The sequence below is a fragment of the Lycorma delicatula genome, chromosome 11 (genome assembly GCF_047948215.1).
Source record: "Lycorma delicatula isolate Av1 chromosome 11, ASM4794821v1, whole genome shotgun sequence".
In the NCBI taxonomy this organism is placed as follows: Eukaryota; Metazoa; Arthropoda; class Insecta; order Hemiptera; family Fulgoridae; genus Lycorma; species Lycorma delicatula.
Genome location: NC_134465.1, coordinates 17995263 through 18015723, shown reverse-complemented (window position 1 = coordinate 18015723; position 20461 = coordinate 17995263). Strand labels below are relative to the sequence as shown.

Sequence of the window (20461 nt, the reverse complement as noted above, 5' to 3'; positions counted from 1 at the left end):
TCTAGATTTTCAAAAAATCAAATAATAATTTTGGGCATTTGTAACAAGATAAGAAGTATGATTTTAGGCCAACAAAAATGGAAAGAATTTTTTCTATTGTAGGTAAAACTAAGGAACCTTGTACTGCTGTGAGATAATACTTTTTTGTAATCTGTTTCCACAAATCACAGAACTTTTTAAGTTTCGTTACTGTTACTGTATATATGTGAAAATACTTATAAATTTTTATAGCAATAACTTTTATGTTCAGGGGTAGAGAATCACATGCTGTTTGTACTGAATTGTGTACAATGTGGATTGAACAACCAATTTTAAAGTAGGTCTATCTAAATCACTTTGAACTTTTCTGAACACAGTTTCATTCCCCTTTCTCTTAACACCATTAAAATTACTGTTTGTGTTATCAGCAGTATAACACACAAACTTTTCTTCAAGTTTGTATTTGTTCACACACTTCAAAAGATACTGAGTCAAAATTTGAGCAGTTTCACTTGACACTTCATCAAAATTTAAAAGTTTAACTTGAATTCTCTCCTCCAGACTGAAATATCTTACAATTGGAACAAGTTTTATTTCACTTCTGTTTGAGCTATCCATCGTTATTGTTATATAATTAATGTTTTTTAAAGAATGCAACATATTATCAAATATAAATGGCGAAATAACATTAAAAATAATTGCTTCGGTTTTGGTTCTAGCAGATGAAAATTTTGGGTCATATAACTTTTTAACTAGTTCAGATGTGCAGTCTGATGTTTTGAAACTGAATTTGTGTTTAGCAATGTGGTATGAAAATGTAGCTTCTTTAGCAGCACACTCCTGATCAATGTTATTGTTATTCCCATCTTTGGCTTTAAAAAAAATCTCTTATGTTTGCTAAAGCAGTAGCATTAATAGCCCTCCTATGTTTAGCTGTTTTTACGTGGTCTTCAGTATCACCCTTTCCTTTCTTGTCCAACAGAAAATTCTCTAGTACATAGTGTGCAATAAACACGTTCATTGTTACTGTCACTATACAATTTTAAAAATTTGTAATCCTGTTACAGGTTAACATTAAACACACATTTTCTTTTGCCCGTTGCTAAACGATGAGACAAAAAAAAAATAGTGATAAAATTATCGAAAACGTGTAGTTGAGTTATTTCACACACAAAAACAACATAAAACATTGCCCCTGTTGTGTTGCCAGAGTAAAAGGTTGTGGCCCCTGTTAGCACTGAAAAACCAGGACTGTCCGGGCTAATATGGACGTATGGTAAGCCTATATATAGAACATATATCTCTGAAACGAAACGAACAAATCAAGGTGTCTATTATAATACCTTAAGTTAATGAATATTTAATAGTTCCTTTCTTTTTTAACAGACTTCAAAAAGGAAGTTATGAATTCGACCTGTAAATTTTCTTTTTTTTTTATGTTTGTTCGCACATAACTTATTTCCTATTAATCCAATTCAAATAAATCTGGTTGCAATTGATTCAGCTGCATTTCACTGTGGTACCGTGATGTTCAAAAAATTTTTAGACACAAACCAACTTCAGAAAAGAAGGTTATGTATTCAACCAATATATTTTTCTTTTTATCTTTGTCCATGCATAATTTTTTCCTATTAATTCGATTCAAATATATCTTGATGCAATCAACACAGCTACTTTTCATGGTGGTACCATGATGTTGAAAAAACTTTTTAGACATAAAAAAATCAGTCTGAAAATTGACAAAAAATATAATGTTAGTGGCTGGTTGGTAGGGACAGTAGGAATCCTGCTATTCTATATGTATGCATCACATTAGATGATATTATATGATCTATAACATGATATTATACTATTCAGCATCGGTGTAGGGACAGTGGGATTCGTATAATTCTATATGCATGCATCTCATTGCATGGTCTTTTGCGATCTCTTGCAAGGTTGGACAACTAAGCAAAGCCATCTAAGTTTCTGACTCGACTTAGAGCAACATAATCTTGTCCTTTTGCAAACATCTTTTTCCTCAAATCTACTACAGCTGTATTTAATGTTGTACCTTGCAATTTGTGTATTATTACAACCCAACTTAAAATTAAAGGTAGCAAACATCTTTCTACACCTCCATTTCCTTTAGTAGCTTGAAACATTGTACTTATGGAAGTAGTAAGTACACCACCACCTTCATCTTTCATTTTTGTAGATATTGTTTCATCACCAGATTTTATTAACACAACTTTTGGTAACTTACCCCTTTGCAGTTGGTCCCTTCTTAGGGCTGACCATTTGAATTTATTTACAATTCCCATAGCACTGTTAACTAAACTATCAGAAATCGATGTATTATGCCTCAAAATAACTCTTGAACCCTCTGCCAATTGTCTGTTTTACAACAGACCACCACAATTATTGACATCTACTGGAATGACATTACCGGGATGGGAAAAGTTTTCCCATATGTTGCAGCTGCTCGTGATTCATCAATAGTGTTAATAATATAAACACCATTTGTTTTAGATATCATATCAGTCATATTACAATTATATTCATCAACTAATTTAATAGATACGAATATTCTTACAACATTTCCATCTACAAATTCGTACCTTCCTTCTTTCATAAAGAATTTCCAATTGGCCAGTTATAACTTTGCCAAAACACAAGTTATTTAATAAATCATTGAACTCCGTGTAATTTCTTTGTCTCATATTTGTTGTTAGCTCACAAAATGGAAACTGATGCCACAAATTTATTTCTGCTTCACACCAAGAACTTGAAACAAAACATCAATGGCCTTTGACTGGAGGCAGCTTCATTACGCACAAAAACACATATTAATTCCACCAAATAACTTATCATTATTAATCAGACAAAGAAAATTATAAAATAATATTTTAAAAAAATAGTTATAACTGACATCAATCAAAATGCTCTAAAAAGTAAGAAATAATTTTGTCTAAATACTTAATTAATTCTTCAAAAAAATTTTTGAATTGGCATCTGCTTCTACAAAATTAATTTCTGGCTAGATATTATATAAATTTGTTCTCTAATATAATTTGCACGTATACTTCATAAAAATGAATACTGATATTACATCAGTGGAATTTATATTTATGTGCTTTGATTGCTTTTCCATTTGCGATTTTATATACACAATCCATTCATAGTGGTCCATTCATGTACCACCTAAATATGATCATGTGTTTTGGCCCGCCCCAACTGAAAAAAGTATCTAAGGAATTAATTATTTGGATGAAATTATTTCTTACTTTTTAGTACATTTTGATGTTGATTCCATTTCCTTTTTTAAAATTATTATTATTATTATTATTATGTAATATATTACTGCATTAAATTAAATGACAATTTTTAATTTTTTATATGAATGTATTAACTATAAATGTATATATAACAAATTTAAAATTATTATTCTTGTATTAATTAATTTTTTTTTTGTAGTTAGAGGCTACTGATGGTGATTCTAAAGATTTAACTAAACTTAGTTATGAAGTATTAAGTGGTAATTCTGAAAATATTTACAATTTAAATCCATCTACTGGTTTAATTACTGTTAAAGATACATTAAGAGGGGCTAGAACTGCACCTCATAGATTAAAAGTCAGTGTGTCTGATGGAAGATTTACTAGTGAAGCGTAAGTTCAAATTAATCTCTTTATTTAATTATATTTTATTTATTTATAATGTCCTTTGAAAATTCATTTGATTATTTTTAGCATTGTTATACACAAAGAAAAAGAAAATGCTTAACTATTTACAAAAAAAAAAAACATCTTTTAATAATTAAGATTTAAAACCAGATGGGAATTTTGAATTCTTAAACAATCATTTTCTATAGAAGACCAGCAAAACTGGCTGAGTCCAGCATTGCCTGGAAACTGGTCTTTACACTAAATTAGTTAATTATAAAGTAAGTTTTAAAAAATGTCTTTTCATAATAAAAAGGAATTTGGTAGCTGGAATTATAAACTTTATAAATAATGTTGGAAAAATTCATTATTGAATAATTATGTGGGATTAATATTTGCATCAATATCTTACCAGCTTTTTTAAAAAGATGGCAAAGTATTGAATGACTTTCCCGCTATTAATAATAAAAATTAAAAAATTAGAGCCAAAAAATAAAAAGAAACAGAATATGTATTTTTAGAGGTGGGTAATAAATTTTAAGATTTTTTTTTAATGGAATTCACGTATAGGTGTTAAACTTAACAAATTTGATTAAGTAAAGTTTTTTCTAAATCTAACATCCCCTTCAGTAAAGGCTAAAGTAAGAAAAAGAAAATTTTTTTAAAGATTATTACATTATAGGACCGGGGATTGTAATTTAAAAAAAATTGAAAACATTTCTTGATACCTCTACAAATGAAGTATAAAGCTTCATAAAATTTTTAAAGAATATTGAAATTGAAGGGAGATAGAGCAATAGAACAAAAAATATCGTATACTTCAGTTTAAAGAGTTGGGGATTAATTTTTGAAAAAAAAATTGGTTTATTTACACATGCATTTTAAGTAACAAATTTCCTTTAATGGAAAGTTTTTTCTATAGAAGAAAATCAAAATTGGTTTTTTCATGATATTCCCCACCCCTTAAAAAATTAAAAAAAAGTAATATGATCAATACCCCACATATCGAAATATTTGAGTCAAATTTGAAGAAAGTTGGTTCAGTCAGTCCTGAAATATAAGTCCAAAAGCAGTGCAATACATATTTTCTTACTTATGCATATACATATATAATTTTTTTGGGGTCTAAATGAACTAATTGGATCCTAAAATATAAAGATTTGTAAAAAACCGATAACCCATTTTTTATATGACTACCATACTTTCCCCTATAATATAGCTATTGCAGTTGTATTTGTCTGGAAAGTGAAAATTAAAATATATTAAATATTTAATCTTATATTATAAATATAAATTCTTTGATATATTTGTTAATAATAATTAGCTTTTTCATCATTAAACAGTAATTGTTTCTCTTTTTTTTTTGAGATAATTTCAAATTTATTCAGTCCTACGTATAAGGATTTGTGTTATGTGTGCGATAGACAGAGTGAGTTGAGAATTTAAATGACTTTGACTGTTTTTAAATGAAATTGTTTAAAATAATATAACGTATTTTTTAGTTATCAGTTCTCTTTATTTTTTAGATACAGGTAGAAATACTCTTTTTCTGGTGTTTTGTAAGTAATGTTTAATTGTTACTATTCATTTTTCTGTTATTTATATGAAGTATATAGCTTTCTTATACTAATCTTTGATTTAATTAGTAGTTCAGAAAATTGCTGGAATTAGCAGCAGAATATAATTATTTATAAAAATTAATTTTCCCCCTTATTACTTTATTCCTTCCTTCACATCCCCTTCGCTGATATCAATGTCTAAGATAGATATCGATGTCTAAGTATTTTTAATTGAATTTCTACAAATATTCTGTTGAAACAGAGATCTCTGTAAAACATGGAAGAAACATGTAAATGAAAAAATGAAATTTTATAAATAACTTCTCAGTGTCTACTGATGACTTTTTTTCATAATCAAAATAGCTATCCACAAATAGGTTAAGATTTTTATTTTTTTTATAGACTGTTTTTGCGTTTTTTCCAGATTTAGTTCTTATTTTTGTAATAAAATATTAGTGTGGGTTATTCTGTATGTGAAGGTTATGTAAGTAATATTTATATGCTATTTTATATATTATACAGTATTATTTTGTTAATTAAATTTTTCTTTCTTTAGATATGTTAATATACGGTGGGAACAGAGTCTTAATTCAGGATTAGTATTTCAACGCCCATTATATCTTGGATCTGTTCTTGAAAATTCAACAAAAGTTATGACTGTTGCTGTTGTAAATGTTATTGGTAGTCAATTAAATGAACATCTTATATTTAGTATTTTAAATCCATCACCATTGTTTCAAATTGGTCATACGTCTGGCGCTGTTAGAACAACTGGTATTAAATTTGATAGAGAATTACAGGAGCATTATCAGCTTATTGTACAAGTAAGTTTTGTTATTGTTTTTAATTTTACTTTTTTTGTTACTAGATCATTTGTTTTAATTCAGATAGGTTTTTATATTTTATACATTTGCATTTTTCTGACAATTCAGAGAAAATTGTGGTACTGCTTTCAGTCGCATGGTGGTATTGGTGTGTGGGGGGGGGGTGATCATATATTATTTATATATATATAGGCCTATGTATAACATTTTGTGGTTTGAAAATCTCCGAAACTACACATTCAGTTTCATTGAAATTTAGATATGCTGTAAGTAGCATATCTAAAGTTGTGCATGTGAAAATTTGATAAAGATTGGTCAAATTTTTCTAGAGTTACACTCATTTAAGGTTAACAGCTGACCACATAACTTCAATTTGAGATTATGTTAATTGTGTAGTGGTATACTTTTCATATACGCTTATGCAGTGAGTCTCAGTGGCGATTGTGTTTAAACTCGATACTTGTGTATAATCAGACTTATATATTGCATTATACTCCGAAAATCAGTGTATTTCTGATTGCAAAATAGTGAGGGTGTTGGAAACAAAAGGTCAGTCTTCTTGTGAGAGAACTACATAAGAGTTCTTTAAAAATCTTCTTACTTTATTGAATATAAAATGCAATTTAAAAAAAAAACAGTATTGTAATTGTTAAATATAATTTACAGTTTTAGATGTATACTCAAGAATGCCTGATTAAAAACGTTTTTAAAAAATTTAGATAGGTCTGTGTGATTCAAGCTGTGCACTTAGGAGCTGAACTACTATTTTAGTTTCATTAATTTTTATAATTTATTATTAGGAAAACCAGTTCATTATTTTTTTTAGATTTTATGATTTAGATAAAGTAGAAATAACCAAAAAAGCAGTTTTTCAAATAAGAAAGTTTCAAAAGTTTATTTAAACTTTAAATATCTATAAAGATTATATATATATATATATATATATATATATATATATATATGAAATGTGAGACCTGAGTTATACAGTAAAAGTTTATGGTTCTCAGATCCAGGAAATGAAGGTGTGTGAAGCAAATTTAATTTAATATAATTTAAATATATAATAATGATATATTTCCTTGCACTGAATTTTCAGTGCTAAATATCTGATTGATTTATGTATTATTTCAGAAGCTTCCAAACATTTACGTCACGTTTATTGATTTTTAGCTATAGGCTGTTACATCACTTGTTCATGTAGTGAGTGTATCTATAAGTTGAACCCCTGGATGTGATTAATTAGAAAAATAGTATAATGGAAATAAAATCAAGCATCCATTATCATCAGAAAACAAGCACTAACCACCACACCTTTCTGACACATTACCATTAATATTTTTTTGGATACTTGTTTTTAATACAGAGTGATTCAAAGAAACAGGAAATTTAAAAAAATAAATAACGTTAATGAAAAATATTTTTTAGAAAATTAATTTTATTTCATGTAATTGTACAAATGTTGCCATTTTAGGATACATACATTTTAGTTTATTTTTTAAAGATGACATCTTGCAGGTGATGTCATCTCTTCTACGTAAACACTCACGAAGTCTCTTCGTTAAATTGTTCATCGTTTGACATAACATCTCAACTGGAATTTCCACAATTGCTTCTCGGATCTTTGCCTTCAGTTCTTCCGTTATAGCAGGTCTTCTGTGGAACACTTTGCTTTTAAGGTGACCCCACAAAAAGTAATCGCAAGCTGAGAGATCAGGCGATCTGGGAGGCCATATAATGTCACCATTTCGTGAAATGACACGTTGTCCAAACAATCGGCGAACAGCTGCCATCAATATTCGTGCAGTATGTGACGTTGCTCCGTCTTGTTGAAACCAGTGTTAAGAATTGGTAGAAATCTCTTTTGTTCCACAACGAAGGTTTCAAGCATGGCTACGTAACGAGCCGAAGTCACTGTAATCGCAAGACCATTGTCATCCTCAAAAAAAATTAGGGCCTATAACACCGTAAGATGACGTACCACACCACATGGTCACTTTCTGGCTGTGCAATGGACGCTGGTGTAGCTGCGTAGGATTTTCTTGTGCCCAGTATCTGAAATTTTGCTTGTTAACAAATCCACTGAGGTGGAAATGCGCTTCGTCTGACATCCATAGTTCGTGAACAAACTCTTCGTTATCATTTATCTTCTGAAGCATTACATTACAGAACTGTGCTCGCACAACTGCATCATTCGGTTTCAGTTCCTGGACGATCTGCAACTTGTATGGATGGAATGCAAGTCCTTCACTAACATTCTTCGAACGCTTGAACTATGTAATTGTAAAGATTCTGAGAGACGATGGATTGACCGATGTGGACTTTGTGTGACAGCATCTTGTAAAGGTTGAACATTCTGTGGTGTACGGACGGTTCGCTCACGACCTGGATTGTTTCTTTTTCATTGCCGAACCGGTTTCCTCAAAATTAGATATCCATGTTTTAATTGCATGTGCTGATGGAACACGGTCGTGCCGTCCTAGATTAAAATGATTGCAAAATTCTCTACGCGCTCCCTCCACACTGCCATTTTTTTTGTAAAACGCTTTGATAGCAAATGCACGTTGTACACCACTCCAAGGATCCATGACAACTAAATGGCAGGTTAGGTTAGAGAGGCTAGATCGTGGATACCGGTGTTCTTTGGTGGTTGGGTTTCAATTAACCACACATCTCAGGAACGGTCGAACTGAGAATGTACAAGACTAACACTTCATTTACACTCATACATATCATCCTCATTCATCCTCTGAAGAATTATCTAAACGGTAGTTACCGGAGGCTAAACAGGAAAAAGAAAAGGAAAAAAAAAAAAAGGTTAGAGAGGCTGGCGCCACTTATCAAGTGGTACAAATCGCCCACGGCTATCAACACAACTTTCAAAATTTCCTGTTTCTTTGAATCACCGTGTATAATCTTTAACTAATCATTTATCAGTTTAATTTTTATTTTCAGGCAAGAAGTGAAGAATATGGAAGAGGCTTAGCAAGAGTTGCTCATGTTCCAGTAAATGTAACTGTATTAGATATTAATGATAATTGTCCAATGTTTGTTAATTTACCATATTATGCTGTTGTTTCTATTGATGCACATAAAGGAGATGTTATTACTAAGGTAAAGTTTACTTTTTCTGTACATGCTACTAAACAATATTTCATACAGTAATTTAATTTTGTGTTCCCCAAATGTACCATAATTAAAGACAAGAACTATAATTTTAGTGTTAATAAACATTTAAGAAACTATTTGAATCAAAATTATAAGTTTATATGCTAAATGGTAGTGATGCGTACAGTACTAATTTGTTCATTTTATTTTAAGTTAGTTGTATTGACTCTGTTGGTTGTAATTTATAAATAAAGTTTTTTAAGTTAAACTATTAATATAAAAAAGGATATCAGAGTAGTATAAAATTGCACAATTTTTTTTTAATTTGGAGATTTAATTTCATGTTTTAAAATTACATAGAAGTATCATGATAAATTATTGCAATAAGTATGAAGGAACCACCCTTACCTGATTATTCTTCCTTCAAGAAGATCATATGTTTCTAGTGTACAAATCCAGCATGATATTTGCCTATGTGATAGCCCCTCTATTTGCTGTATCTCAGGTAATAATTCCAAGACCTATCACTAGTAAATAATGAACCAGATAGGTATATCATATATATACACACACACATATACACCCTTAAAAATATCTGAAATCTGTTTAAAATAGTAACCGTGTCAGAAAATGATTGTTTTATAAGTTAGCAACTTTAAGATATTACGTGTTATGTTCTTGTTTCCTTACCAGCATGCGTTAAAACTAAAAATTTCAATCATTGAACAGCATATAAAGTTCAAATTTTGGATTTTACTGGAAGTATCACCGTTAAAGACACTGAAATTAAAGGGTACGGGTAAAATGGTTAAAATAAAACACAAGAATGTAATGGCTCAAGCACAAGCTTTTCATGATTGCTCGTGACTTCATAGTAGGACTTGTTTTCTGAAATAAATAACTATCGTGGAAATCAAAAGTCATTAAAATATTAAACATGTTTTAATTGATAGAAGAAATCTATTAAAGAAATGGTATCAGAAGTTGAACTATCATTGAAAAGTTACCAATAGTGTTTTCTTTAACAATCTGAAAATGCTTTCTGTTTGCAACAAATTATTCTAAAATTCTTGTCTGGAGTTAAAAAACATAAATGTAACACTCCTGGAGCATCCATTACCTTTGCACCAGTTAATTTTTGTTTGTTTTCCTCACTTGAATTTTTCTGTAAAAGGAACATAAGACAGAGATGCTAATGACATTATTGCCAATGCAAAAAAGTTGAAGAATTTTTTAAGAATGAATTCTCTAAGATTGTTTCCAAAAAATTTATGAACATTTCCAAAACAAAGTAATTTCCAAATAAAAGTTATTTTTTAAAAATGTTATGTTAAACGTTTTAGTGTTTTTTAATTTTTGTAAAGTGAAAATTATCGGTCATAGGGAACTAATTGAAGATAACTAATATTTAAATTTTGTTTTATTTACACGTACAGTATATCAATAGGAAAGTTTCACTGATAAGTAATATCCAACTTTACTTAACTAACATTAAAAATATTGTAACCATAAAACAGAGATCAATAGTTTGTGCAAATTTTGTAAAGAGCTGAAATTTACAAAATTTAAAAAAAAGTTATTTTTAAATAATTTTAAAGTGAAGTAAAATAAATTAGTGCTGGTTACTGAACAAAAATACACATACACACACACACACACACACAAATATATGTATAAATTTGTGAAAATTCAAATAATTCATCAACATAGTGACCACTATACCAACAACAAAATTGGCACAGTGGTCAATTCTTATTGTTATTTGATATATATATATATGTATGTGTGTGTGTGTGTGTGTGTTTGTTTGTGTTATATTCTATTAATATGAACTACCCAGTACAAAATATTGAGATAAGATATATCTTACCTTAATTTTACCATGAAAGTACTTTCGTGGGATACCACATCCTCAGTCATGATTGAAATAATTCAGTTACTGCATAATAAAAATTAAAAATAAAAATACTAAAATAACGAAAATTACGTATTAATTTATTACACATTTATCTTTTGCAGTTTTTATAAGACTGCCTCCCTCAAACATTGTCTGATGGTTTATCAAATTGAAATTTTGTTTGTATTTATAATATTTTTGTAATATCATCTTCATTAATTTATAATATTTCTAAGTTTGTGTTAATATTAGAAAAATAATGTTTATTGTTTATTAAATGGTCTGAAATATTAGATAAACCTTATTTTTGTAATTTCTATAATGTTCAAGAAATCTAGTTTTAAAGGATCTATTTGTTTTTCCTATAGAAATACCATTACAATCATTACATTTAATGTTATAAATTTCACATAGATTGTTTATTTTATTACTATTTTAGTTTTTTAAACATTTTATTACTTGGTTATTAGTTTTGTATGTTGGTTTAGATATTTCTTTATTGTAAATTTTAGTAATATTTCAATAATATTATTAGTTTATAAATATTTTGTATATTGTTTCACTCGTGTGTGTTATGATTTGCGACCGAATTATATGCAACATAAAAAGTTTGAAATATGCATGAGAAACGCTTAAAATATGCATGAAAAGTTTCAGAATATGCAACTTTAAATAATAAGAAAAATAGTAATTTTTAGTTTTTTTATTTCAAAATCAGCATATAATTAGTAAGTAATCGAATAGTATTTCTATAATTTATGATAAATTTGATGATTTACAATTAACATTTTGTTACTTTTGTAAACATAAACAATTAGGCACCGTTCCAAATGTTTGGCAGTAAGATTATGTCTTCGGTCACTCAAGATATTTTTATAAGTGGAAAAGGATCATTCCACATCCACTGAGATATCTGGGGAGTATTTAAATTTGCAATTGACAAATTGCCATAGCCTCTGCACTGTTGAAGCTGTTTACTGCACTTTTGATCGCCTCGAAATGTTCATTGTAAAACAGTACATCTTCAATCCTCATTCCGCATCGAGTTACCACTTGTTTGGAAGGTAAAGGCACATTTGGCAGTTTTTCCTTACAGGCCATATTGTAAGCAGGTGCCCTAAAAAATACTTTCTTTATTGATAAAATCAGTTAATTACATTCCCAAACATGGATCGTACTTCCTCAGCGAGTCGGTGTAACTGCATGAGCAAAGCACGTCACATGAATCAAATTAAGATAAAACACATTAAACTTTGCATAAATAAGACATAACATGCTTAATGTAATTGCGTAGTGGTTGAGTGCTGCAGTAGGCATTCGCAACGCAAAACAGTATCGTCTGTCCTTGTTTCGTGTGAGTCTGTGTTTTACTTGGGCTCATAATAATATTATCCTACCAAACTAATAGACGTGCGGCTGCTAAGTCCGCTCTAAGAGCTGTCTGGCTGGGGCTGCAACATAAGATTTCATTTATCAACTAGGTACCCTACTGAAAAATATTGTAAATATAGTAAAAATATGTATCATCACTAGATTTTAAGGAAAATATACAATAACTGGTGAGAATGGGCTTAATATGCAAATGCATATGATTCAGTCTGTAGTTATTTTGTTAATTTATGTTTTGATAGTTGTTTTTATAAATATTATTAATTAAAATAGTATCATATCCTTATCAATCGCTATATGTTTTATGATGTTTATTTCATTATGTAACTTTTCTTTGTTGTTATATATGTATTTGATTGCTCTATTAATCATATTTGTATAAGTGTTTATTTTATGAGACCAAGGGTGATATGATCTTTTATGAATTGTTATATTATTAGATGTGGGTTTTCTATTATACTGATGTTTCAATTTGGTTTGGTATAATGACAGCTAAATAATTTAAAATTCTACTATTATCTATTTCAAATGTGAATTTCAAATTTTCATTATAAAAATTTAATTTGTTTAATACTGTTAGTTGATGCTCATTGTTTATTACCAGGTTATAATATAACAAGAATATCTTCAACATACCATCCCCAAATTAAAACTTTCTGTGTGTGAGTGATACCATGTACATATTAATTTACTCTCAAAATCCTGTAAATATATTTCTGACATAATTGCTAATAGTAGAGATCCCACAGGTAAGGTATTTTTAAGGAAAATCTCTATTTATAAGGAAAATGGATATGACATTACTTTAATTAATAATATTACCGTATAACCGATATACAATAAGACACAAAAGAGTGAAAAATATACATTAAAGTATTTTATACACTAATATCATTGAAAAAATTACTAAAATAAAGAAATATAAAATTAAAGAAAATATAAGGAAGTATTAAACTAGCATTCAGACGTAATAAAATATTTAAAAAACAAAAATAATAAAATAAACAATCTGTGTGAAATTTATAAAATTAAATGTAATTATTGAGGTGATGTTTAAATAGAAAAAAAAAACAAATAGATCCTTTAAAATTAGATTTCTTGAACATTATAGAAATTACAAAAATAATAAATTAGCTTTATCTAACATGGCAGACCATCTAATAAACAATAAACATTTTATTTCTGATAATAACACATATTTATAAATATTAGAAATGAATAAAGATGGTGTAAAATTAAATACATTAGAAAAATATTACATGTATAAACATAAACAAAATTTCAATCTGCTAAATCATGAGATAGTGTGTAAGGGAGGCAGTCTTATAAAAATTGCAACAGATAGCAGTTAATACAAGAAAGATTGCTAATGCAGCAGATAGTATTATACGAAGTAGCACTCTTATAATAAATTGATACGCAGTTTTTATTATATAGTAACTGAATTATTTCAATCATGATGCAGGATCCCACAAAAGTACTTTCATGGCAAAATTAAGATAAGATATATCTTATCTCAATATTTTGTACTAGGTGATTTATATTAATAGAATTAAAAATATAATTTAATAGTACAAAGGAATAATATGAATCTTAAAAAGATTAATTTTACTAAAATGGTATATATATATATATAAAGCATATATAGCAAAGAAATTATTTTGTATTTAAGATTTCATAATTTTATTTCAACAGAAAGTTAGTAAAAATATTTTTAAAACAAAATTAGCTTTTAAATAGATAAATAAAAAATTATGGTTTTTGGGATTACAAAAAATCAATGGTCTCTCAAAAAATCTGTCATTTTTTCATATACTAGACTAGTTTTTTAAATTAGCAATATTTGCTAGTGTAAATTTATATTTTTTCATTATGCAGCAAAAAATTGTTTATGATAATTTTAGTTTATTTGATTTTCTAAAACAACCAATAATGAAGTTTATCAAGTAATTGATATTATGCAATTTCCATTATTTCTGTAGTGGAATGTTATTGTTTCTTTCTTTTAGCAAAATCCTGGGCTTGAATTATAGAAAGACGTGGCATTTTTCATACATTTCAAAATTCATCTTGCTTCACAAAAAAAAAAGCTGACAACAAAATTTTTATACTCGTACTTTCCTGGCATTGGTTATTATTCTTATATAGTGGAAAAATAATAATACCTGAAAAAAATCAATATTTTTTTACTTTTTTCTGCTCCCCACCCACAAAATCACCCAAGGAATCTTTTTTGATTTGTCCATGTTTACTAGGTTAAATGAAAGAAACTAAAATTAATTCTTCTGAAAAATGTATAACTAATTAAAAGTTACCTAAGTTTTTTTTTTGGGACTGGGGATGAATTGTGATGAAATTTTATTGTAATGTTATTATAAAAAGAGTTAAATAAACTAAAAAAAAAGTTTTGAACTTTGATCACCTCCCCCAGCCACAACATTCCCTCCAAAGTAATTTTGTCCATTTGCACTACTACTATCCTCAGGAATACACAAAAAAAAATTAGTTTAAAGACATGCGATTAATAAAAATAAAGTTTTTTTTTATTCTTGGGGAAGGAATAGAATCTGAAGACCAATTTTTTTTAATCTAAGAGCCTGTATACATGAACTGAGCTTAATATAAAGTGAAGGTTATGTTTGCAAAATCTTGAGTAAATAGACCCAAAAGAAATTATCTACCCCATCTCCTGGAGATATTGACCCCAAACGTTTACCAAAAAATTGCTCCATATACACTAGTCTATGTGCCAGATTTCATCAAAATCATTTTATCCAGTCAAAAGTTATTAAGCTTCAAACATGTCAGCATACATACGTAAGTATGTGACATTCCTCTACTTTTTTTTGTATCCCTGGGTTATGAAACATTAAGAAATGCAAAAAACCCACATCCCATGTTTTTGACTGATTACTATACTTAAATTTTTATGACATAATCTCTCTAGATTATGTCATAAAAATTTCCTGATAACATACCTCTGTATGTTATCAGGAAATTAAAAAACTAGATGACTAATGAGATAGGAATATGTAAATATAAATATGAATAAATAAAATTATTTAGAATGCAGTTTCATGAATTATTTGAAAACTTAATATTTTAATTATTTTTATTGTTTAGGTTCATGCAGTTGATTTGGATAAAGGTGAAAATGGTGAAGTTAGATATGAATTAATCAGAGGACATGGAGAACTTTTCAAAGTATGTCGTAAAACTGGTGAAATTAGTCTAAAGCAGGGTTTAGAAGGTCATAATAAAGAGTATCAGCTTATTATTGCTGCTTATGATGGAGGTAATTTTAGTGTTATTAATATTAGTAATGTAACACCTTTTTGCTCAGTGGAGGAAAGGCCTAAATGTTTGTAGGAAGACAAAAAAGTATATATATATTTATTTATTTATTTTATTAGATTAACCAAAGTTCAGAATAAAGTAGGATGACTTATCTTATTCCACTATATATGCAGAAGCACTTTCGTAATTTACTCGCATCATCACCTTCATTATACATTCATTTCAAAATACATTACAAACTCAGCAAACATATGCATTTATTTTATTTTATTTAAAATTTAAAACCTTTAATTTTTTTTAAATTTCAAACCTTTATTCAGTTAAATTAAAAATTGCATTAAAATTAAATTGTAAAAATGTTTACATAGTAAAAATATGACAGGCATAAAATCAAATTAAAATTAAAAATCAAAGATTAAAATTCAAATTAAAATCAAATAAAAATAATTTTAAATAAAGCAATTATGCATGTTTTCCATTTAGCTGAACTTACTTTACTATATTGATTCAAATATATTAAATTATACATCACTCTCAAAATATGATGGTGGTGCCATCTACTGCAGCTTTCAAAATACTGTCATCCTGAAGGTTGATCATATTGAATTTTTTTTTTTTTTAAGGCCGCAAAGGACCACTTGTCAGAATAATTCAAGTCTTTTTTGCCGATCTTTTGGCCTCTAAGTTCTTAGCTTTTACTTTCTCCCAATATTTAGTCATTCTTAATGATCTTGCTTTACGATTCTCTTCTGAATAAACCCTTTTTGTATAATTAAAAGTTCTTACTTTAAAGTCAGTATTCGGATCTTTAATAACAAATTTTAATTTTTCAGATTTATTAAGTAAATCTTCATAAGTCAAATTTAATTCTTGCATGTCTTCTTTAATTTCTTTGATCCACAATGGCAGATTTTTAAAGACCAAAATTGATCGACAATTTTCTTAGTAATCCTATCCTGCGGTAATCTTAACAAGTGTGCACGTAAAGAAATTCGCTTCTTTTTCTTAGTATCAATTAAGGATTCCAAGTTTTCGTACAGAAATTTATTAGGCAATAATCTGTACTGATTTTCGTGTTTATATTTTTTGTTTATGCAGGTTCTAAGAATCCTGCGTTCAACTTTAAGCAAAGGTTCAGTCCTATTTTTCTGATTTAATCTAAATAAAGTCTCGCTCGCGTAAGTAATTACTGGTTTAACCACGGTTTTGTAATGTCTAATTTTAGTGTTAATCGAGAGCGATTTTTTGTTGTAAGTATTTTTGGTTACTTGTAGCACTTTAAATAATTTATTAAGTCTTTCGGTCCAATTTTGTTTTTCGTTACAATTACAAGTAATGATCTCTCCAAGATATTTAAATTTTTGTACAAGTTCTACTTTGTTTCCATTAATATTCACAGAATTAATAACTAAAGGATCTATACATTTTATATTGTAGTTTTTATGTACTATTTATTGTAAGTTTGTAGTTGTCTAAAAAATGATTTTAATTTGTAATGCAGAAATAAATGTTATGAATATCTATTATTAATTTGCACCAACTTTTTGAATTTTTAGTTTTTACTTTTCTTTAATAGGAATTACACCATGTTCGACTGAAGTACAAGTTAATGTAAAAGTAATGGATAGATCGATGCCTGTGTTTGATAAACAATTCTACACTGTATCAACACCTGAAGATATTGAAGTACATTCACCTTTACCTGTTAGTATACGGGCTGAATCACCACTAGGTAGAAAATTAATATATTCCATAGTAAATGGGAATCATTTTGAAGAATTTGCTGTTGATTTTAATACAGGTAAGACAGTAATTTATTTTAATTTTTTTTCTTTGAATGTAAACCTGTTGTCGTTAAGTTATTTAATAAAAAGTGTTTCAGTTTTTTACGTTTGTACATATTACATGATATTTTTATTTATATATTTAATTGTTTTTAATGCATAAAATCCCCAATTTAATTAACCTTGCTATGTAATATTATGATATAAATATTTTTCATTAATTTTTTTTTGTAATACTCTGTTTAATAGAAAATATTTTGTTTGATTCATTTTCATTATATTATGTAACATTTTTTAAAATTCTTTACAATAAAATCTTACTAATTTTGAAGTGTTTAATTGAGCTTAAAAAATTTTAATAGAACTAATAGCAGAACTTGACAAAAAATTGTGTTCACTATTGTCAAACCTTAAAACCTGAACAAAATTTATGTATGTGAATATTATCATAACACTGTAATTTTTTCTTTAATTATAAATATTAATAGTACATTAACATTTATGGTTCAATAATAAATAAAATAAATTTGATTTTTGGAATTGTCTTTGAGAACTCCCCTTTGTATTCTTTCACTCTTAAGAATAATTTTTTTATAATATGAATTGATATAAGGTTAGTGAGATGTTACTGTATTCATATTATTATTTTTAGCAGAAAATAAATTGTTATATTAGGTGAAGATTTGTATAACTGATTTTTTATTTGTTAGTATTTTTATATTTTTTTCATTTTATGTGTTGTAACAGAGTATATTTTATTTTATTTTTTTTTTATTTCATCCATTTCTTTTATAGATGAATGATTTTACCTTTTAATGAAAATAGTTATTTTTTATTTAAGTTTGTTTGAAGTAGTATTGTGTGTGTATTTTTTAATGAAAAATGTATATAAATAATTTTGGAATATTAAAAGTGAAATACAATATTCCACGTTTTTTAAGGTAGGTAAAATTTTAATAACCTCTTTCAATATGATCCATTTTTTCTGTCAGAAATTTTATAATAGTATTACCTTTTTTTTATTTGCTTTTCTTAATTTTTTTTTAATAATCAACAGATTTATATGCTGCTTGTATTCTTTATCAACACAAAATCAAAGCAAACCTTAAATACATTCTTAATTTATCATTTAGTAATTAATTGCATTCCTTTACAATGTAAGAGTTTGACAACACCTTTTGTTAATAAACATGGTAAAATTTTGTTAGATTTAAAAGAAAATTTTATAAAATACCCACATTAAAAATTTACAACAGTACTATAGTTCACAAAAAAAAAATTATTACAATGACTGCACTTATTATTACAATAAATAGGCCAAAACATCCACATATACAAAAAACAGGATTGTTCCATTTGATGTACTGGTCATCCGATCCAGGTTTGCACATTATTTGGTCTTAGTTTCACTTGGTAAGAAACATTTCAGAATCTCATCGTGCTCTTTAAAATGCATACTTTACAAAACAAAGATCATAATGAACTTATGTAAAACATAGTAATAACACATTTAAAAGAATCACTAATTTTACATGATAAAAGAATATCACTTCAAAATCACATTATAGAAACTGAATACTCGATATATTAATAAACACATAACTGCAGCACATACTGTTAATCACAAACTCAACACATTTAAATTTTATGAAATTCATTAATAAATTATCTTCAAAAAAATTGTGTTAAATGAAACTACAGTGTAGGTAAAATGTTCTATTTGACCAAATACTGTTTGGGTTCTCAGCAATTTCCAAAATAGTGTCTGTTCCATTGCTGTATGTAATAGCTTTAAAAAAATCCTCTGGAAACACATTTCTTTGCATTTTTTTTTTTTTTGTTTCAATACAATGACTAACTATCAACTCATTTTTCTCTATCAAGAGCACCAAGCACATTTTAAATTAATTTTTCCTGATAAATGTATAGATTAATGATGTGTGATATAATGACTGGCAAATACTGCCAGTCTTGTTGTTACCTTCAGATTATTTCTTATGAAAGCTATATGAAATATGATGTTTACCAAACAAAATCTCAAGATATTTTTGATTTAAAACATTGAAAAATCAAGAAGCACTTCAGAGTATTATTTAGGGATTCATTGATAATTTATATTCATTGATAATTAATAAATTATCAATGGTAATATTTAAAAATGTCAATACTGTGTAATTCCCTATCAAAAGGAAAACTGGATCTAGAGATGTTAATTTGAACCAGTTTTTTAAATACAGCTAAAGTTTTTGGCATTTATCTTCTCTTCACATCCTTTTATTTTCCTAGATATTATTCCCTGAGTTTTTCATGGAGTTATCGAACCATTAGTTTAAGGTAGCATTATTTATTGAATGTACCGTGCGCTTCAAAATATCATTAACCTGCCTCTAAAATTTATTATTGAAAACGTAATTATTTTAATTTTTTACTAATAAACCTAATCTGTATGATCTATATACCTTTTTTTAATAATAGTAATTAATGCAATTATTCATGCAGTCAAAATTACAGTACCTCATATAGAATACTCATTAATATTATTTAATTACAATGTATTTTCCTTCCTTTTATTAATATTACATTAATCATTAAATTAAAATAACCTTTTAATTACTAATATTAATAGGTTTATGGTTATTTTATTTCACAGCTCCTGATGTTAACAATGGCCCTTGTGAGTACAGCCTATATATTTTTTGTTTTTGTTTTTTTTTTTTAGTTTTGCTTCTAGAGCTTTGGTCTGCTACAGTCGCATTTCTGTTTGTTTTTTTTTTATGAGCAAATGCCTGCATAGTTTTTTGCACTTAATGTTTTTATTGTGTCATTTTATTTATAATTTGTTTAAATTTTTAAGACTTATGTACATATATATTTAATTATGTGGTGTAATTTTTGTTGATTATATACGTTGAATTAATATTTGATACAAAAATAAAACATTTGGTTTTAATATTTTAAATACTCTGTTTTTTGCTAAAAAATG

General features: G+C 27.4%; 1 protein-coding gene across 1 annotated transcript in view; it reads left to right on the top strand.

Annotated features, from left to right (window-relative positions):
* Positions 1–20461, top strand: part of LOC142332474 (fat-like cadherin-related tumor suppressor homolog) — a 170340-nt gene that overhangs the window by 80934 nt on the left and 68945 nt on the right. Inside the window, exons 16-21 of the mRNA XM_075378920.1 lie at positions 3436–3629; positions 5739–6006; positions 8959–9117; positions 15521–15692; positions 17271–17495; positions 20129–20152. Of these exons, the coding sequence (XP_075235035.1) occupies positions 3436–3629; positions 5739–6006; positions 8959–9117; positions 15521–15692; positions 17271–17495; positions 20129–20152 (1042 nt within the window). The remainder of the gene's footprint in view (positions 1–3435; positions 3630–5738; positions 6007–8958; positions 9118–15520; positions 15693–17270; positions 17496–20128; positions 20153–20461) is intronic.